The sequence below is a fragment of the Echiichthys vipera genome (assembly GCF_963691815.1).
Source record: "Echiichthys vipera genome assembly, chromosome: 11".
NCBI classification, from domain to species: Eukaryota; Metazoa; Chordata; class Actinopteri; order Perciformes; family Trachinidae; genus Echiichthys; species Echiichthys vipera.
The window spans coordinates 8202752-8225628 of NC_139836.1; the positions used below are offsets into that span (position 1 = coordinate 8202752).

General features: G+C 43.4%; 1 protein-coding gene across 1 annotated transcript in view; it reads right to left on the reverse strand.

Annotated features, from left to right (window-relative positions):
- ttc7a (tetratricopeptide repeat domain 7A) overlaps window positions 1–22877 on the reverse strand; it is a gene marked incomplete at its 5' end in the record, with an annotated part of 56884 nt that overhangs the window by 9403 nt on the left and 24604 nt on the right. The window contains 7 exons of the mRNA XM_083923372.1: window positions 5705–5907; window positions 9305–9439; window positions 9898–10010; window positions 12023–12139; window positions 20917–21077; window positions 21172–21244; window positions 21584–21641. Of these exons, the coding sequence (XP_083779498.1) occupies window positions 5705–5907; window positions 9305–9439; window positions 9898–10010; window positions 12023–12139; window positions 20917–21077; window positions 21172–21244; window positions 21584–21641 (860 nt within the window). The remainder of the gene's footprint in view (window positions 1–5704; window positions 5908–9304; window positions 9440–9897; window positions 10011–12022; window positions 12140–20916; window positions 21078–21171; window positions 21245–21583; window positions 21642–22877) is intronic.

Here is a 22877-nt window from a genome sequence, read left to right on the forward strand (position 1 = left end):
ACACACACACATCGACCAAACACTTACCATAATGAGGTTGCACAGACAAACAGATGTGTAAAAGCTGACATTGCTAATACAGTGATAGATAAACGAAATAGATTAGCTTAGATTCAGCATTTGAATTGTAACAGCCGAGACATTAACCTATAAGTGTGTGGCTAACCATCAGCACACACGTATACACTTACACACATGCACAGCATGCCAAAGTCCTACACTGGTTTCCCTCACTACCACACCCTTATCCATCCAAAAATACTCCAGAAACCAGCAGCTGACCAGAGCTGTGAGTCACTGTCTGATCACTGCATTTCTCTCTCTCTCTCTCTCTCTCTCTCTCTCTCCACATACACACATGCTAATGTGTAGAGGTGGAGTGAGTGTGAGAGGAAAAAGGGAAGATGGTGGTGCTGTGTTATTATGAACCACACCGCAGGGGATGGTGAGCTTCCAGTTAAGGGTTTCCCTTACTCACATTTCCCTTTTCCTCATCTGCTGTGGCCACTGTGGAGAAAATTACGACTTCACTGCACTCTGGTTGGCCTGGCTATGCAATGCTGTCTTAAACCTCAGAAAATTCCATTTGCGTCATTATCTGTTCTGCTTGTATGAGTAAATTTACTTGTCAACGTCAGTCAACATACTACAAGACATCTGGTTGTGACGGGCCAGAGAAATGCACACTATTAAAATAATGAAGCTAGAGCCAGGAGGACTTTATGCATTAGCATTATGACTGGAAGCAGGAGAAAACAGCTAGCCTAGTCCTCTTCAAAAAGGTCAAAAAGTCCACCTGCTAACACCTTTAAAGCTCACTAACTAATCTTGTATCTTGTTTGTCTAATAAATGTACAAATGTAAAAATGACAATGTGGTAGTGCAGTTTGTTTGAGCATTGGTTGCCTGGCAACGAAAGGCGAAGTCAGGATCTCTTGTTTGCCAAAAATCAGCAAATGTAGAGGCCAGCTGTTTCCTACTCTTAATGCTATGCTAAGTTAAAGCTAAGCATGCATCCATTAAGTGGACCTATTATGCTTTGCTAATGTTGGATGTTCATGCTAAACACGACCAAAGTCTCAAATAATGAGGTAAACATGTTTGTGGATAACCATTCTAACCCCCATGAGCAGATCTGCTCAGGATACCAATTGCTGTCAACAACGCCTTCTTTCAGTTGTTTTTTTCTACTTTCTCAGCGGTCTGACATCCGGCCTTCTCAGACTTTCAAATAAAGTCATCTACTCCAGGAAAAGCTAGCCCATGAAGTACAGCTACACACAGCTCAGGTAAAATTTACTACCTGAAGCTACATGCTAACAACAGACAAGAATGTGATACTGGTTGCTTGTGTTGTTCATTGCTTCCTAGGTTTGCACCACAGTCCTGCTGCAACATGTCCGGTTGTCTAGCGCTTGGGTCAGAAGGCTTTATTTGTGACTTTTGACGAAAAGCAGCGGAGACCATGATGTGCTGTTCAATCAGAGCAGACTGGGCTTTTTGGGAGGGGTCTTAAAATAGACAGGCGGTGCAACCGAGCGTCTCCGACAGAGGGTGAACACACGTGCAGCAGCCATGAGCAATGTGAGAAAATAAAGGTTTTTTTTTTAACATTAAAGCATGTAAACATGTTCTAGTAGAAACACAAACTACATGTATGAACCTGAAAAAGATAATAGGCCCCCTTAATGCACATGACATGAGCAGTATAGATCTTTTTTTATTTAACTCTTAGTGTCCAAGTGAGCTAATAACATAGACTGTTTGTAAAGATGGACGGCTTGACAGCTCCCTGAAAGTGAAGACAGAACATCTCGATGGCCCCCTGGTGGCTCTGGCTGGCTGCAGTATACTTGATAAACCCCCGTCCTGTCCATGTAAGTGAAAAGGACATGGGTCACATCTTAGCCTCTCATTCACCCATTCACACACACCGATGGCAGCAAGCTACTGTACCATGTAAGGGGCTGGACAACCATCGGATGCAATATGGGGTTCAGTAACATGTGATCTAACATGTAACGGATTTACAGCTGCTGTAAAAAACATCATACTTCGTTTTCCTGTAAACATACCAAAAGCTATCCAATAAAGGCAAATTGCCTAAATAATAATTTAGCTAAAATGTCAGAAGCACTTCATTGTGAAGCCACAGCAGGAGTGTATCTTTTTTTAATATGTAGCCCTAATAATCCCAAAATAAGATCTCAATGACATTCAAGGAAAGTACAGTATGTACCTTTGCAGAATAATAGCTCAAGTGTAAGAATATCAACTAAGAATATCATCAGAACTCCCCTTAAGGCAGAGCAGAATAAATGGGCCACCGTCACACAAAGTCCACAGCAGATACAGTATAAAAATAAATGCATGAATCCAGAGCCACAGAGTAGCAGCGACTGTAGATTGTATTCTAGCAGGCTGATGCAAGCCAGAAATATGGGTCCCACTTAGTCTTTATCAAAATGCAAAAAATGCATATACTGTATTTGCCACACTGCCCACAGCATATAGCACTCTATAGCAGCGTTTTCGTATTTGGGTCTATTAGTGCCTATTAAAACATGTGACATAATCCAAGTATGCATACAAGGAATGGTCCACATAGTCCACATGTGTGCCAAAAGGAAGGAACAAACACAACACAACACAACTCGTGCACACATACACTCACACTTTCAGGCTGAGAACACATCTGCCCTCTAAGAGACCCGGAGTAGGACAGTGCCAGCTGGCTTAGTTTCAACTCTTCACCCCTGGGATTGGTTCTCCCACAGGCCAAATATGGAAGAGATGCGTGCCTCTGACTATCCCCACGGGATTGAATTCACACACACACACACACACACACACACACACACACACACACACACACACACACACACACACACACACACACACACACACACACACACACACACACACACACACACACACACGCACGCACGCACGCACAAACGCACACACACACACACACACACACACATACACACACACGCACACACGCACACACACACACAAACACACACACACACGCACACATACACACATACACGTGCACACACGTACACAAAAGCATTAGCCATATGTGGTCACAAGGTGGTCAGTACTTTAGTCAAAGAGATATCAACCAGCACATCTACAGTCACTATGGAGACCACAGACATTGTGTGTGTGTGTGTGTGTGTGTGTGTGTGTGTGTGTGTGTGTGTGTGTGTGTGTGTGTGTGTGTGTGTGGGTGTGTGTGCATGTGTGTGTGCGTGTGTGTGAGCGTGATGGGTGGTTTGAGTCTCGGATTTAGGAGTATCTCTCTCTGGTCCGTTCACCATGACAACAGAGAAAGTTCAAAGGTCAGAGCAGCTGTGGTTAATCCAGTGGATCATCAGGAAGACAGACTGGGAGAGACTGAGTGAGAGAGTGGGAGTGGAGGTGGGTGAGAGAGGATCTTTCTAGTGAGGAGGTGAGAGAGAGAGAGGATCTGCTCCGATGAAAGAAATGTGGGGGAGTGATCAGGAGAGAGAACGCATGTCTTTATACAGCAGAGTTCATCAGTGTATTGGTTGGTTATGGACCAACATTTGTTTGTTTCTATTTTCTGAAATTTGAAGTTTGCCCACAACAAATCAACACATCTCAGAATATGACTGAGCCATAATGTGATAATTAGGACTATATGACCATGATGCTGACACTGATACTGCTCAGGGGAGAAAAAGAGTAATCATTATGAGCAGCTGCCATCACTGCTGCCAACTTGAGAGCTAATATTAGCTGCTAATAGCAAGCTAGCCTAATAATTCCTGATGAATTACACAAGAGAGACGCATCAGCTAACCTTTCTGTTTCAACTCAGAAAGGAACTATACTTATGCTTATATTAGGGTGCACTCCCACTGTCCATCCGTACCGTGCCCCGGGTTTTAGGGTACTTGTCCCCCCCTCCCTCTCCCCCCACGGCCCAGGCCCGTTTGTACTCACACTTCCGAGGCCTCTGCGAATGCTTCTTGCTGCCAATTGCATCACGCCGTAACCGGTCACACGCATTAATGACGTCATCGCGATGCGTCGCTTTGTTTACAAATCTTTCCATAGACCTCTGAGTTTTTGTGCGTCTTGTCGACTGTTTTTGAATATTTCCTCCGACCAAATCTGCAGTAAACACTCCACCTCCGCATCACACCAACGTGAACCTTTCACCGCCATTGTTTTAAATGTCCGCGCATGGTCCGTCCTTTTGTCCTATGTCCGAACAGGCGCACATAAAACAACGTCAGATCCGCCGTAGGCCTCGTGCTCGTACACGTGCGCACGCTCGTGCTCGTACACGTGCAAACGTGCTTTACAAAAGCCCACGGGCCGTGGTACGCGGTGCGGTTGCACTCACACTGGTCAAACGTACTAGACTTTACCTGTGGAACGTGCTTGGGCACAGTACGGATGGACAGTGTGAGTGCGCCCTTAGTATCAGTAGTACAAATAGTGAAGTTGAGTATATGAGACTAAATTACTGTACAGACTTTAGAAAACATAGATTTGTTTAGGTCCAAAAGAATAAAGCTGCTGCCATTGCTAGCTGCACTCTGTGGCCTCATTATGTCTGTTTACACAACAAAAACACACGTCATCAGCTAACATTGCTGTCTTCTCAGCATCGGTCAACAAATTACAGTACAGTATAGTTGAGTACACAAAGCTAACTTAGTGCCCAGCCTTTCAAAAAAAAGGAAAGATCTGTTCAACTCTACTAGCACACCGGATTCAACCTAATGAGGTATGGATTAGATATTGATTGAGCATCCCAGGATACATAAGAGCTGTAATGAAGAATATTCTGCCCGATATTGATAGGTGAATCCTTTCAAAGCACAGACATTGTTATCTTTATGATTTATTTATGAACTTGTCTTAGTTTGTATTTTTTTTCTGTTGAGAATGAGGTTAGGTATTTTGGTATTCTCATGATCTGTCCTCAACACATAAATGTTCCTGACAGAATATCTTTGAACTTAAATGAGTAAATTAAACCATAAATCCATTTTCAACGTCTTACTGCATTCAAAACTGGATCAACTGCTTCCCCCATCTTTTGAGGAACGACTTGTGTGGTGGACCACTTCTTTTTTCTTTTATTGTATTTTTATGACATATTGTAGCAATGAATCACCGCCTTCATAACGACGGGAGGTCATCGATTTCTTAAGACCCTATCTGAGCCTCTTGAGATGCAATAACTAACTAATAACATAGATTTAATGGGATGACATCATTTGAAACTACATGTTCTCAGTGTAAGCCAGTCGGCTTTGCGTGTGTGTGTGGTGTGTGTTTGTGTTCAGTTACAGAGAACACAGTGTTACAGAGTTGAAATAATTTAATCTGGCCTAAATTCAAATTTAATTTATTGGATTTAAGAAAACACATTTAAATATGTTTAAGCATGACTTGATTCTGAGTTTCTTCAATTTAATTTAATTCAATCTTTGCGTCACATAATGTAATTTAGTGAACTCAAGTAAAGCATTTAAAATGTGAGTATGAATGTGTGTGTGTGTGTGTGTGCAGTTATTCAGCCTGCATCTTGCGTCAATGATTAAATGTTAGTGTATCCATGCATGTTGCGTGTCTGTGTGAGCATACTGAACACTGAGCAGATTGTAAAATGAATTCTAATTTAGCAGCCTCTAAAGCTTTCACTGTCTCTCACCATGTGCACAAGTATGCGCTCTCCTGTGGGATGGATGGCCAGCGCCTCGTCGTACAGGCCTTTGGCTTCGTCCAGTTGGCCCCGGAGCTCGGCCAGGCGGCCCCGCTGCAGCAGCACCGAGTACGAGTTGGGGAAGAGCGAGCTGGCTTCGGCTATGCAGAACTGGGCCTCCTTTAGTCGACCGTCGGCCATGAACAGCTCCCCTGAAAGAGAAGGAGATGGAGAAAGAGGAGGGAGGAAGAAGAATGGTGAGAATAGTGTGAGGGAGGAGAGGATAGGAGGTAGGGAGTTAAAAATGAGGAAAAGGTGGTAAAAGAGAGGAAAGAAGAAGGGAATTAGAGGAGGGAGAGAGAGAAGGGGGGGGGTAAGAGACGGAGAGCAAAGGAGAGCAGAAGGAAAGGTGAAGAAAGTTTGATCAGAAAAGAGAGACGTGAGGGATTAAGAGATGACATAACTGTGAGTTCAGCAGCATTATGATAAAATGTAAACACACACACACACACACATATACGTGCGCGCAAAGACAGTGTGAAAGAGAGAGTGGGAGCAATGAAGTGCCTGGGAAGTCATGAAAGTCTTGCCTAAATATGGCCATCAAATACTAAATGTGCCTGCCTCCTTTTTTTGCTGCTGCTGGGAAGATGAGGACAAATCCCAGACACACACACACACACAAACACACACACACACACTATCACGCCTACAAGCACTTCATTGTCCAATAAGACTTGGACACAGAGCTGACCAGAGGACCCGCCCCTGGGATTGGAGGAGACCAATATCTGGACGGGATGCTGACGCAGGGAGCTGTCAATCAATCTGATGAGCGGACGCTGGGTCAACACCCAGAAAAACCCTGAGAAAAAAACTCTTCAGCTCTAAACACTGACAGCACTGTGTGTGTGTGCGTGTGTGTGTTACAGAGAGAGAGTGAACTGTGTTGTGTAAATATATTGTACACGCCGTCTGCTCCTGAGCGCCGTGTGAACCCATGTGTGTGTTCGGTAGCGGATGTTTTGTTTGTTTACCTGTGCCTCATAGATGCGCAGATGGGAAATACGTAGTGCATGAATGCTACCTCTGCGAGATGAAAAAGAGTCCTTTCCCGGCCTCTGGGTTCATTTTCATAGCTCCGCTTCGGGGAAAAGGGGATTCAGTGAATGCTCTGGTTATGTAAGGTCTTTTCCTGCTCCTCACCTGAGCTTGCAGATGTACACGGCCCTATTACACGTTTGCAGGTATGTGTGTGTGTTTGTGAGGTTACATACAGCCAAGTGTAACCCTTTTAAAGAGCCCTCTGTGTGTGTGTTTTTTCCTATGTGGCCGATGAGGATGTGAGATTGAGAGAGGAAGTGACCGATGCAAAGTGGAATGCTTGGAAGGAAAGAGGGGGGGATTGGGGGTACAACTGGCAGCCTTGAGCTTAGATACACACACACACACACACACACACACACACACACACACACACACACACACACACACACACACACACACACACACACACACACACACATAATTGAGTTCAAATCAGCAGCGAGCAGATTCTAGTTTGCCTGTTCTCAGCAGAGGAATAGCTGAGTTCAAAGGTTGGACGTAGAAAATAACCTTCGAATTACAGTAGACCACAGGGGATGTGACCCCACGGCCCCTCCACCGATCCCATCCTGTACTGTAACACACTGGTATGCTCACTGCCTTCACTCGGCTGCTGTATGGATTCCCATTCCCGTTCTCATGCCTCATCCACTCCAGCTGAGTGGATAGATGGAGTGTTTGTGGTGAGCATCTCCCTGCATTTCCTGCTAATGCTCTGCTCTCCTGTAAACTTCCACAGGCAGACCGAGGCTGAAGGGGTGGAAGTAATAGCAGTATGCATCACTGCCATTCTGCCCTTAATAGAGCAGTGGCCACATGTATGCAGGTACAGTGCGCACTCCTACATAAGGTATGCAGTCTGTAACGGGACTGAAATAGTTCTACCCACTAAATTGTTAAAAATGCCCTTGTATACTGCTGTTTGCGAAGGCAGAAAATCGCTGCAGTATTCACATTAAATTATGTCATTTGCACAATAACACCGTCTCCAGCTGAAATAGTTTTGATGAATATCTACGATCATTGTCACAAAGGGTTTTCCCGCCTTTCCCGAAGTGAGTTTCTGTGACCGCAGCGCTCAAAACGTAAAAGAAATGTGTGCTCACGTTGTACCAAGTGAATAAACATCATTTCACTCCCAAGAGAGATTGAGATACAACTGAGCTTGTAAGCAGGTCAATAAGCTGTGTAAGAAAGCTTTCACAGCCGCGTCTGCAGCGCACGGTCTGTGTGCAGAAGATTCTCATTGAAAAGTTACCATCAAATACTGTTTCTCATTTTTATTCTACTTTGATCTGGATTTGTTTAATGGCGGTCAGAGATTTCAATTCCTACTGAGGCCGTAACTGTTTGAGAAATACAGTATGCGTAACCATAAGAGGTCTAAGAATGAATGCATGAGGAACACCACAGGTTCCCTCTGTAGTTGTGTTGAATTCCCAGCTCTTCTGTTTTTCAAATAGAAAGAAAAATCATTGAGAGAAGCATGAACTTGCTAGCTACATGTTGACTCGGACATGGACACAATCATTTGACTCTCTAAGTATCGTTTAAAGCATTTAGGAATGCAATGTTAGCCTCTCAGTTGGTTAATCAGTCCACCACTCTAGTCAAGACTTTCAGTCATATGATGGATTGCCATGAAATCTTGTACACACATTCATAGTCCCCAGAGGATGAAGAGTTTTCTTCTGGCGCCATCAGCTGGTCAAAGTTTTTACTTATGCAGTAAAATATTTCTACATCTACTTGATAAACTGACACAAAAAATCGGACTGACATTCATGATTCCCAGGAGATGAATCCTGGTGGCTTTGGTGTTCCCCTGACTTTTCCCCTAGAGCCACCAAGAGGTTGACATTTGAGGTTTTCAGAGAACAGTCTCGACAACTATTGAACGCATGCCATGGAACTGGGTTCAGACATCAGCATTCCCCCTGAGTTTTAATTAAGCACCATCATCAGTTCAAAGTTTCCTTTGGTTACTGATCAGATACCTGCAAATATCCCATGTGCCTCGGCTGCACTTTGTGTTTTGTGCTAATTAGCAAATGCTTGCATGATATCACACTAACTACTATAGCTCATATAGTAAACATTGTACCCGCTTAAAATTGAGAAGTTAACATCGTCATTGTCAACAGCTTAGCATGCATTAGCATTCAGCTCAAACATCACTATGTCGCAAGTATGGCTTTAGACCTTTAGTCTTGGTGAACTGGAAATTTGAACTGGTTTGTCCATTCTGTGTTTACATATAGGATTATTATTCATACAGCCTAATAACAATGGAATCTGATTATTATCCATCACCAGTTTCCAAACAAACTTTTCCTCATAGTCAGCCTTTTGCATGGCAGGTGGCTGACTTGCAACCCAAACAGGAGTAAATAGAGATTCCCTGTTGACAGGAAAATATAAAAATCAAATTTTTCAAGCAATTGAAAACCCAATGTTTGGAAAGTTGTTGTTGTTGAATAATTGTGTGTGCTGTTTTCATACCCGCCTGCAGCCAAATGCGTTCCAGGGTGGTCCAGATGTAGGCGGGTCCTTGGCGACGGGTGGAGCTGAGGTCCGACAACTCAGAGAGCGCAGCTTCCAGACGAGACACCGCAACTGACGAAGGGCTCAGCGAACCTGTGAAGGGTAGTAAAGGGATAAGAAACACCAACGGCTAGAGCTGAAAATGATTGTACCTCTTTGAGCATCGTAAACCTGGTTAGTTGACACAACAGAAATATGAGCTAAAACCATCATATTCAATTAAAAAACCCTCAAATATGACTGAAGACAGCCATTGTGAGAAAAACAAACATCCATTCTCTGTTAATATCCAGAACATCAATAGATTTCCCCTGAATCAATGGCATGAGCAGACCCCTGACCCTGTAGAAACACAGGGGTGGAAGTGAGTCACATCATTGATATCCTGTGTTTCAGGCAAACAGAGCTTGAATCCACAAAAGGTCTTTCTCACTGGTATTTACACTTCACCAGAGAAAAGGGAGGTGGTGTTTAACTTAAATAATCCATTCAATTTCAAACATGTGTTGCAGTCCCATATCAGAAAGAGTTTAGGTAGTGTGAGCGCAGACCAGTGGAGGCGTCCTGGAAGTCAGGCAGGGTAAGGTGGATGGAGGTTTTCCTGGCTGCAGAGCTGACCTCTGCCCTCTCGGCCATCGGTATACTGCTGCTATCATCTGTCTCGCTGCAACACACACACACACACACACACACACACACACACACACACACACACACACACACACACACACACACACACACACACACACACACACACACACAATTAACATAACAATAACAATCAACTTCATAACACAGAATTATTATATATGTTTTCTTATTTTGTGCTGTGCATAATCCCGTATATTCTTGTCTGTGTATCCATTCAATAGAATATATTTACTACAATAAACGTTTTTTCTGCACAAAACAAGCTTACATGTGTTTCCAGAGAGGCCCGTTAAACCAAATTCTGTTGCCAAGTGATAAATGTGCCCTCAGAAAGGATGTATTATTAGGCTGTAGACTATTTGTCAGGGTGCAGCCGCTCAGCCTTGAAGCCAATTCTTCCCAGTGGTCACTCGCAGCACTGCAACGAAAAAGACCCAGTGGCCCAAAAAAGCATTTCGTCCATAGGCCACCACTGTACAAGAGACCTCTGCAAAACTGACACGACACCTCCAACTGCAACGACGGACTTTATTTTATGAATTTTTAACCCAGGGACTTTTCATTTTTGTTTGAGCCCAGAAAGGTCTATGAGCTGAGTGGGAACTCAGGGGCTGGGCCAGTGGGAGAAACCCTACTGTGCATATTCAGTGGGCCGAATATCCCAGAAGTAAACCTGGAAGCCCAGAAACTTTTTTGACAAATGCGCCAGGCGAGCAATTGAGTAAGTGCCATTTTCAATCCGGCATCCAGTTCTAACAATACATCCATTGCCCTGAGAGACGTCGTTATCCATGCTAGCTAAAAAAAAAAGGCTGCTCAAGCGTGATGTTCAGTTTTCCCTCCACCCCCCAACTACAACAACAATGTGCCAGGCCCCCACACCCCACCTCATTTTTTAAATATTCTGACAGAAAACAGCCATTGGAGATAGAGCTGAATGGTGCATTATCAGATATTTAGAAACTTTCAAATTGGTAGTTTTTTATGAGAGAAATGTTAAATGATATCGATGCAAATACCTGCTACATCGGGAGTCCTTTTTCATATTGTTTAAAGGTGAAAAGGGGATTAACCATTAACTTAATATTAATGATATTATTGATAACTCAAATTTAACATGACCGCTCTGGAGTTTATGACCAGAATTTGATGTGCTGTGATGCAAACTCTACTGTACCGTGCTGCTAACTGGCTTTGGGTCTGTGGAGTTTGTATAATTTAAGAAGCTCAGACACTGGTAGGGATGACCTACTGTACAGGCAGGTACAGACAGTAGAAAGAAGTATGGGAGCAGAAAAGAGACCAGAAGTGCACCAAAAAGAAGAACACACATACAGGAAGGATGTTGGATATATGGAGGTAAAGCATCTGCAGAAACCGATGGAGAAACATTTTGTGAATTTGCTACATTGTTTTCAATTTGCTTGATCAAATCTGCTCCAAAACATGCCTGAATGTGTCCAAAAATATACGTAACTACCTTTAGTGGTGAACTGATTTTGTGTATAATAACAAAAGAGAAGTAAGAAGAAGAGAATGGAACCAGATCTTGCCATGCAAACTAATAGTGCCTATTGTCAGTGTTGACAAAAAAGCCTATTCCAAATGTAATAGGGTATTTAGAATACCTTTAGGGTTCCTGTTCATGAATAATAGAGAACTTTATTGCAGTAAGCAGGTGAACTGCCTACTTTGATGCTCAATATCTAAAAAGCACTCAGATTGCAGACAGAACCTTATAATTCATGGCCATGATATATCAGAAATTCAGGCGTGCATGAATACACCTACACCTACACACACACACACACACACACACACACACACACACACACACACACACACACACACACACACACACACACACACACACACACACACACACACACACACACACACACACACTGTTATGGGTAATCAATACCACAGCAGCTAAAAGAATCCCCCCTCCCAGCTTCATCGTGGCAAAGCAGTAAAACAGTACATGATGTAGCACAGAAACACATCTCGCATGCACACACTGACCTGGAGCGGCTGACATCATAGCGGCTTAGCCAGTGTTGCAGCATCTCCTCACATGTCTGCAGGGCTGCGGCCGGGCCAAAGAGAGCCTCTTCAAGCTTCACCTTTGTGAACAGCAGACTGCACCAGAAAACACAAACACACACACACACACACACATTACTTTTCTTAGCTGAATCTTATGCTGCTTTTTCATATTTCATCACCACGCTTGTGTACACACGTGTTACAGTCAAATGCCATATATGTGCTGTTTTTGTACCTGTACAGATATTAAAGTGTAAACTGCCCAGAGGAATGTTTATGTGGGCCCAAACCCTCTCAAACCTGTTCTTATTATCACTGACCACATTAGCAGCACGAACACACAACATGTTATTCAGGGAAAAGAAGAGGTTTACAATGACCTAGAGCTTTCAATACTTGTCTGTGTCTACTCATGAAAAATGCAACTAACAAACTGCAAACTGCTCTGGGGAAGACCACTGGAAACGAGCTCAGATTATCCCATTCAGCTAGCAGAGGCTGATTTGGTTAGTAGCATGTACGGGGTGCCCCAAAGAAACGTATACACACATAATTGTTAAGTTGGTGTTTATTAAAATGCATTTAATTTTCAAAACCTAATAGAATTTACAAACATCTTTTCATTGTTTTGTCACTGCCTGTTCTCAAACTGACGTCCGTTCTGGTCCAGACACTGCTGACAACGCGAAGCAATGGAATCGCACACATCACAAAACAATTCCCTTGGTATTTTGGTGCATTCACGTTCAATGGCTGCGACTGTTGCAGGTCTTTGTCTTTTAGGTGACCCCATAAAATATGTATATATATATAAAAATGTAGTTATCAGCTGCTAAAGTGTGTATACATTGTTTTGGAACACCTTGTATATAAATTTTTGTACATGTACACAGCCACATCCGTGTTCTTCAGTAGCTGGGTGAGTGCTTATAGGACCCATCAACATCCCACTGATGCATGAGGACTGTGGCACACGTGGATCGATACAAACAGACAGGGGGTAAAGATAGTCATCAACAACAAGCTTGAAGAGTGTATGTACGTGTGTGTGTGTGTGTGTGGGTGTGGGTGTGTGTGTGTGTGTGTGTGTGTGTGTGTGTGTGTGTGCCGAGAGGTTGATGAGTAGAGGCCATAGAGCGTTTCCGCTCAGCCCTTTTAGTTGAAGACAACTGGTTAAGTGATGCGGGAGTCTCTGATGTGAGTGAGTGTGTGTGTAGTAATTGCCAGAAGGGGCTCTCAGAGGATGCAGTCTGTCATGGGCATCACTCATCCATGAGTGTGAGGGGAGATCGAGTGAAAGAGGCAGAGAGACGACTATGGCGTTGACCACATCTGACGCCCGCCTCCTTAGCTGCTCACTGTCTCCCTGTTGTTGAAGGCTCCTCCAGTTTCAGGGGGAATAGAGGGAAGAGGGGGAGGGGAAGGCCGAAAAATGGATGAAGGGAGGGTGAGGATCAATAGCGGAGAGAAGCGAGACGAGCTCGTGTCAGGGGAGTAAAACTCTCGGCGAAATGCGCCTTGTTACCAATTCACGGGTGGGTGGACGATTGGGGGAAGGGCGTGTTTATGTTGGGATGTTGGAAAAGAACATTTTTGTGTGCGCGTGTGTGGGAGGAAGGGGGTTGGATTTTCTGATGCGCGTATGACAAGTGCTGCCGTGGGACGTTGTGTTAAGGATACGCCTGCCAGTGGGGGTCCACCAGAGTGTGTGATTGTGTGTGTCTCTAGGCTACCCATTACCAGTGTGGCAAAGCATTTAGAAGCTTTGTGATGCTATAAACCCATCCTAGTGTTGAAATGTGTACAAGAACTGACTTCTCACAGTGTATCCTGGAAGTAGAACATGAAGAACCAGATACACTTAGTTCGACTGTTAACTCTCACATAAAAGCTGTTGTTCAAATAATGGTAGAGTTGTGTCTGTTTAACACACATACTTGTCTTATTCACAAATGAATTCCGGTTGCATCAGATTTGCCTTTTTTTCATCCTGTGCTAAGCCACCGTTAACTCAGCACATCCTGATTCTTCTAGAAGCCTGATTACATAAAAACTTTGGGTTAACTAGGCAAGAAATATCCAATCACACAGCAGCACTAAAGGACTTGTGGAAGTTATAAAAGATTATGCTGTTGAGAAAACTCATTTAGTAATCTACAGGTTAAATCAGTTCACTCAAAATTTTGTGGGAAACTTTTGTTGAATTCAGCTCCGTGTTGACTGGATTCTTCTCCATGGCAACGGCTCGTGGGTATGGTAGTATTTAGAGTTGTCCCGCATGTCGAAATGATGGATGAAGCGTGATTTCTCAAAAACAAAGTTGAATGTAAACTCATATGATTGTTGCATCACTCAGGCGAGTCCATCTTTTCTAGATTAAGCAACATTAAAGATATTGTTGAAAGAAAAAAACAGAAATGGGAATGCAGAATGGAGAAAAGCTCTTGTGGAACCAGCGGCCAAGGGAAATAGAGGAAACACGGAGGAAGACTTAAAGGTCCTATATTGTAAGATGTGAGATTTCCATGTCTTTTTTGATTATATGTCAATCCACAGAGAAATGCACACAGTTCGTATTAAGAAACTGTGTCTTTGAACAAGCTGTCAGGACTTCTGTACGGTTGTGATGTCACAACTATACTATATACGGCATGTAGGTAGAAAGCATTGCTACAGTGCCGTAACAGTCATTCTCCGACTGCAAGAAGGGCACAGAGATGGTCGGAGAGCAGATGCGGAAGACCCAGATACACTGACCAATCAGAGCAGACTTGGGGGAGGGGTAACACAGAGCGTTTCAGACAGATAGGTGTATATTATATTCAGACAGACAGTATGAGAAAAATAATGTGTCTTTTAAACATTAAAGCATGTAATTGTGAAACCCAGAACACCAGCATGAACCTTAAAATGAGCATGATATGGGACCTTTGCATTAGCAGTAAACAGTATTGTACGGTGGCGAATCAGAAAACAGGGTAGGTTGCACTAAATTTTGACAAGATATATTGATAAAAATGGAAATATTATGAATGAAACTGAGGTAAAGTTTGTTTAAACTAAAGCTCTTATTCTCACTGCAAGTGAGGCCGCTAATTTTAACCTTTAAAATCTTATACGTTTTTTTATATAATCACATAATATAAATACTGTTTATACTTGCATTGTGTATGTTCACTGAATTAAAATACTACTACTAGTAGTAGTGATTACAGTGTGTACATTTGAAGTAATATCAAACTAATCTAAGTCATCTTAGAATAGAGTACTTTCCTCCATGTTATTCACCACTCAGCCAGTGTTTCCCTTGCGGCTTCAGAAAAAGATAGATTTAATCATGATTACAGCACTTAAAACTACACATCTGATTACAAAAGATGTCATTTCCAGCCTCCTGGGATTGAGTCTTGTGTGTGCGGAGCGTAGTGTTAGCGGACGGATGACAGCGAGCAGTGTAGCTCAGTGTAAACTCTCGGCGGTGGCCAGTTTAGAGCAGTGAGTGCCAGCATAAACTCCATATAAAAATAGCTAATAATGTTCCCTTGAAAAAGTGATACATCTACAGTACTACTCATTCTGCACTCCCACAGACCAGAGTGTGTGTTATTTCTACAGGCACGGCCGCATGCAGACAAACAAGTGCACACACAATCATGCTTGATTATATTTATAGAGATATATATACTTTATGTATATATATATATATATATATATATATATATATGTATATATAAATAGATATTTGTACAGTATATACAGTATACACAATGCATGCATAAAGATTAAAACACATAAGCCTGTGCAAACATGCTTGCTTTGTGCAGCAGGGCATAAGCCAGGCACGCACGTACACACTAATACACACACTCGTACAGATGCACACACACACACACACATGCGCATACACAAACACACTTGCTCATGCTGCAACATCCCGTTAGATGAATGCAGAATCAAAGGCTGGGATTAATCATTCTCTTTAGTACAAAAACTGGGAGACCACAATTTCTCTCTCCCTCTCTCTCTATCTCACACACACACACACACACACACACACACACACACACACACACACACACACACACACACACACACACACACACGCACACACGCACACACACACACACACACACACACACACACACGCACACACACACACACACACACACACACACACACACACACACACACACACACACACACACACACACACACACACACACACACACACACACACAACCCTCCCCCTCTCTCCCTTTCGCTATCTCAATCTGTAGCAGAATCCCATTTCACATTGAAATGCATGCCTGTTTATTGTGTGATTAAAATTTCAAAGAAAAGGGAGAAATGGAGACGGAGAGATAAAAAATGATGAGAGGCAAGGAGAGAGAAAGAGAGGGTGTGAGAGAGAGAAGAAGAAGAAGAGATGGAGAAGGAGAGAGAGAGAACGAGAGAAAGACAGGAGCCGGGGGTAGAGGATGTGGGAGAAAAGGAGGAAGGAGAAATTCAGTGTGCTACAGTGAGCTGACAGTTTGCTGTGGTGCAGAGACGCAGTGGCTAACAAGAATCACACACATGCACGCACACACACACACACACACACACACACACACACACACACACACACACACACACACACACAGACACACACACACACATATACACACACACACATACATGCATGTGCTAGATTACGATCTTGCACACACATACACCCACATCCCCATATCAACACAAGTACACACACACACGCAACTGCCGCGGCATGCCCAGCACCATGCACGCTGCAAGCTTTGATCTCTGATGCTCGCTCACACATCCAAAGCAAATGATATTCAGTGAGCTTGTTACTGAGAAAACACCTCCTTTCACTACCTCACTCTCTCTCTCTCCCCATCTTTTCCTCTGTCTCGACCTCTCATTTTCTGGCTCTGAGGTCCCAAGGGTTTTCATACATTCTGGCTGAGTCTGAATTCATTTTCATGTGCATATTGGAAGTTTTCTGTTGGGTCTAAAACATTGTTGATAATTAAATGTTACAATCATTTTCTATTAATTTCTCACTTGGAACATTCTTATGTTTGCATGTGAGCAAACATTCACTGGTGTCTTTTGGGGACCATCAGGTAGCTGTTTTTTCAAACTTTTGTACAGATTTTGGGAACAATGTCGACATATCAGTTTCAAACTTGCCTCGTAAACAGGAAGTTGGATCGGCCCGGATGCTATAAGTATCTCTGACATACAATGTGTTGTAGATATTTTGGAGATGTTGTTTGGTTAAATAAAACTGTTCTGTGTTGAGAAAACCAAAACACAGCTCTGTGGCAAGCCAACAGGTCACATCTTGCTAGCTAGCTTACTACCAATGTTCCATCGATCCATCCATCATCTTCAACCGCTTGTCCCACGGGGTTGTGGGGGGCTGGAGCCGATCCCAGCTGACATTGGGCGAGAGGCGGGTTACACCCTGGACAGGACGGCAGTCTATCGCAGGGCACAAACCATTCACCATTCACACTCACATTCACACCTACGGGCAATTTAGAGTCACCAAATAACCAAACAACACGTGCATGTCTTTGGACTTTGGGAGGAAGCCGGAGAACCTGGAGAGAACCCACGCAGACACAGGGAGAACATGCAAGCTCCACACAGAAGGAATCCTAACTAACAATGTTGACCCTGTGATTTAAAAAACTAAAATGTTTTATCAATCCCCTATTTCTCAATACCCAATAGATTTGGGTAGCTATTGTACAGTACAATTACTATTGGACTAGAGTTCTTCCCACAAACGAGGCCAAGTTGCAGTTCTGTTTTGGTTTATAAAAGAGGTATAAATTGCTAATGGCTAATGTGTAAACTAACAGACTGGTAGCAATGTTAAAACTTATTAGAGTTGTGCCTCTGGTCACCTCCTGAGGGAAATATCTGGCTCAACTGCTCCACTGTATCACTAAGTTTGTCTGTTTGGTGTTTGTTGCCGGGCAACTGTTAGTCTGCTAACTTTGAAACAATGCTGATAAGACCCTTTAGACTAAAGACAAAAATGTTTAAGTAAAAAACTAAAACAAGGTCAAGGATGACGGCTGTCCACCATAGAGTGGATTGTCTGTTTGATGCAGCTGCCTGTTGAAAGGAAGGTTTCCGTTGCCACTGTGCGCGAGATCGCCGGATATATACAGTAGATATTGCAACTTGCAGCTGCTCATGGAGGCTCATTGTTGGGTCTCTGTGAATCATAAATAAGTCATAGAGTGTAGTCTAGACGTACTCTATATGTTAAGTGTCTTGGGACTTTTGTTATGATTTGGCACTCCTAATACAAATTTTAAAAAAAACGCTGTAGAATCCAATGCTCATTGTGGCTGGGTTTGTCACACTCAACAACACATCTCACAGTACAGTCATCTATTCCATTGTGAAAGGTCCCATAACACACTCATTTTCAGGTTCATACTTGTAGTTTGGGTTTCTACTAGAACACTTTGTAACTATATATAGTGTAGTTGTTACATCACAACTGTTGAGACTTTTTTGTGTGTGATACTTTTTGATAATTTCACAGTATTTATATAGCACCTGGACCCGCTTTATAACCACAAAAGACATGGAAATCTCTTTTTACAATATGGGACCTAAAGTAAAAATATTGATTAATGCACCATGAACCACATTGTTAAGATCGACTTCAGGTTATACAAACCAATGCATCAGTAAGGAGAGATGCATGAGAGCTGTACCATTACCCCTGATTAAGCCTCCATTATCTACTATACAATATGGTGTTTCCGGTAATATTCACAGTTAGTTATTCAATCATTATGAACACTGTGTGTTTGTTACGTTGCTACACTCAAACCAGTACTCCTACTCTGAGAGAGCAATAGAGGGATGGAAAAGTGTGTTAGCTGTCTGTCCCAGGCCAGCTGAGCCCAAATGAATTGGGCCAGGTCAGGCTAACATTTCACATGTGCAGAACCTTAGTGTATGTCTCTCTTCAATCAGTCAAATCAATAAATATCTGAAGTAACAATACAGACAATTAAACTGAATCCAGCTGTTCCATTCGGTGCACAACCAGTTTATATATTTGTATCTCCCTCTCTCTCTTTCTCATCGACTCAAAGTCTCTCTACCGCTCCATAACAACAGTTTAGGAACAACAACTGATGCTGCCTGCTCTACCCATATGACCTCATGGTTACCGGGGCGATGGGGATTCCTGGCGCAGAGAGCGACGTGATTGGCTCAGCCCAGGAAAAGAGCTCTTAAATGGGTCAAAGCAGTCAAGTGTCTCTGTGGAGGAGGTGTGTGTGTGTGTGTGTGTGTGTGTTTGTGATTGTGCATCTAGACAGAGAGAGAACAGATTTCATCTAACAATCGTACATACAGTACTGAGTAAGCTCAGTAAAGCTTGTGTAATTATGAAGTCGTCGTCTGTTCTGCATCCTCCCACTCTGTCTCTGTGTTGTCTTCTTCCTGTCGGGCTCTTACATTCTTCCTTCCCTTCGTTATTTCATCAATTTTCTTGATTTTTTTTCCTGCATTTCCTCTCTCTCTTCTCTGTATGGATGTACCCCATCTGTCTGTACTGGGACCATGGAGGCCAACACTGACCCCAAATGGCTGCATTATGAAATGCTTTACTGGGCTTTGAAATGGAGAGAAAACGCATCAGAAAGATGATGCAACATCCTTCCATATTATGGTTAGAGTGAAATAATTGGCCTGGATAGTTATTGTTATCCACGTATGATAGGATGGAGCTTCCTCCACAGCTAACGAATGTTTTTCACGCGTCTGTTCAGGATGATGGACTGGAATCCTTCCTGTGAGATAATGGGAGCATTTGAAACCAAAGTTTTGGGCCTGCCTTCCACAATTTCATTTCAAGCTGGATTCTAAAAGCTTTCGGTGACATATGACTTTTTAGCCGAGAGGAGAATAACATTTTGGTGGAAAAACTCAATCATTCCATTGTCTTTTTCTTATGAAATGAAATACAAACACAAGATGATAAAATATCACAAGAATACGTGTAGTACTTGATATCCAGTGTGAATGCCTTTTTTGAACTAAAATAATAATCAATATCCTTACTTTAGACCTTGGTCAGGTAAAACAAAAAGGTGAAAATGTTGGTGAACTGGTAGATGTACGGTGAGAGATGACAACCCATAACCCCTGCAATGTGTCCCACAGCAGATCACTGCTTCCCTGATGATTAGACTGTAAACTTCACTTTTCATGTGTTTTAACCTGTTGTGTGTATAGTGAGTGGTGGATTTATGTGACGGACGACTCAGTTCTGTCAGGAAAGCTGCACTAGGGCTCGGGTCAGAGCTGCAGTGCTAAAGGGTAAGGGTGTATGAGGGGCATAGGTACCGCAATGCAGGCCTCCACTCTGGCACGTCTAAATAAGGCGTCAAGTGTGTGTGTGTGTGTGTGTGTGTGTTTGGCCTCCAACACACTTGAGCTAAGACACCCTATCCCTATGCAGAGGACTAGTGTTAGGACGGGGCCTTGCTGCACCACTCACTGGAGCTGCTCTCTCTCTCTCTCTCTCTCTCTCTCACACACACGCACGCACGCACGCACGCACGCACGCACGCACACACACACACACACACACACACACACACACACACACACACACACACACACACACACACACACACACACACACACACACACACACACACACACACACACACACACACACACACACACACACACACACACAAAACCACCATACAAAATCTAAAAAGTACATCTGTACAGCAATCGATAGGTGCCTTATCCTCAATTCACCAACACTTCCACCAACATTTTCTCTGTGTGTAGGATGGTTTAGTGGGTTTTACTTGAAGTTGCTGGGGTGCTGGCTGAGGGCCAGGCCCAGGGTGTCCAGGGCATGACGGTGGTGTTTCTGGGCGCTCAGCAGCAGAGTCAGCAGGTGGAGGGAGTCTAAATCGTCCCCACGGAGAGATAAAGCTGCCTGCAGGGGCTCTGTGGCTGCTGATACCTGCCAAACATACACCCATACGCACAGTATAACGTACAACCTGCAATGTTTTCTAATAAATAATGCCTGTTGTTTATTATTTGTTTGCTTATACCTGGCGCACAAGTGCCAGCTGCAGAGCCAGGTACATAGCAATCTGAGCATCCTGGGGGTCTAATGAATGAGCCCTGTAGACGAGAGAGAGGAAACCCTGATGGTTCACACTGTGTTAGCGGAGATTTTATGCCAGGAAAGCGCACTTGCCATATGAATCAAAAACCCTGGAGTGGGATAAAATAACAAATATAAAGCCACACCAGCAACACAGAGGTGCTTTCACCGCAAATCCTCGTTGCGACAATGCTAACATGCTTATGCATATGGCATGCCAACATGCTATGTTAACCAAATTAGTTTAGCTAGCATGGCTAAAATAAAATGCAAAATGTGTATGATACTAGCAAAAGTATAACAACTGATAAACAGAGAAACAAATGGTGATGGAGAATAGAAGAACTGAAACCTACTTGCTCAAAGCTCGTAGGGCTTTTTTGTTGAATTCATTTCGATCAGCTTTCAGAGCGGCTGGAGAGAGAGAGAGGACAGAACCAAAAGGTTACTCAGCTGTTTCAGCATCACTATATTTCAGCAGTAAAAGTATATGGTATGTAAAACATGTGAAACTATTCCCTTAAAGGGGACCATCGTGCTTATTTTTAGGTTTATACTTGTATTGACATACATGTTTACATGCTTTAATGTTCAAAAAACACTGACTGCTCGTTTAAACACATTCTTCTACTAATACTGCCTGTCTAAATATACCTGTATTCACCCTGTCTCTTTAAGACCCCCTCCCAAAAATCTCAGTCTGCTCTGATTGGTCTTCCACATCTCGCTCTCTGCACCATCATTGCAGCCGGGGCCTGACTGTAACAGCAGGGTAGTTGCATTTTCTACCTATACCTACGTAGTTCAATGCGGATGCAGTAAGTTGCTTGCTGCCTGTTACTGCTCCGGTTTTTGAGTTCGCTTTTTTTAAACATTCTTAACTTTTTATTCTCGTTTGTTCTCTCTGTTTCTTCAACCTAACTTCTGTGAAGTTCTGCCCTCTACGGTGAGGTTACTTTTGTTAGTTTTCCTGTTTCTTTTTGTGCTGTCTTTATCAATGCCGCTTTCACCGGGACATGCCCTCAGAAGTTTTCTGATGACTCAGCAATAGTTGGCTGCATTGGAAAGGGGGATGAAAGTGAATACAGGACTGTTGTGGGACACTTTGTCACTTGGAGTGAGAGGAATCATCTGCAGCTCAACGTGACTAAAACAAAGGAGCTCGTAGTGGAGGGTGAAAACACCTGTGACCCCTGTCTCCATCCAGGGGGTCCCTGTGGGCACTGTAGAGGAGTATAAGTACCTGGGGGTATACTTCAATAATAAGCTGAACTGGACTAGAAACGCAGAGGCTGTCTACAAAAAGGTCCAAAGTGGACTCTTCTTCCTGAGGAGGCTGAGGTCCTTTAACATCTGCCGGACGATGCTGAGGATGTTTTATGAGTCTGTTGCGGCCAGTGCGATCTTCACTGTCACATGCTGGGGCAGTGGGCTGAAGGTCACAGACACCAACAGACTGAACAAACTGATCAGGAGGGCCGGTGATGTCGTGGGGGAGCAGCTGGACACCCTGATGACCGTGGCAGAGAGGAGGATGCTGTCCTGGACAATGTCTCCCACCCCCTCTGCGACACACTGGCTCAGCAGAGGAGCACCTTCAGCAGAAGACTCCTCACACCCAGATGCACCACAGAGCGCCACAGAAAATCT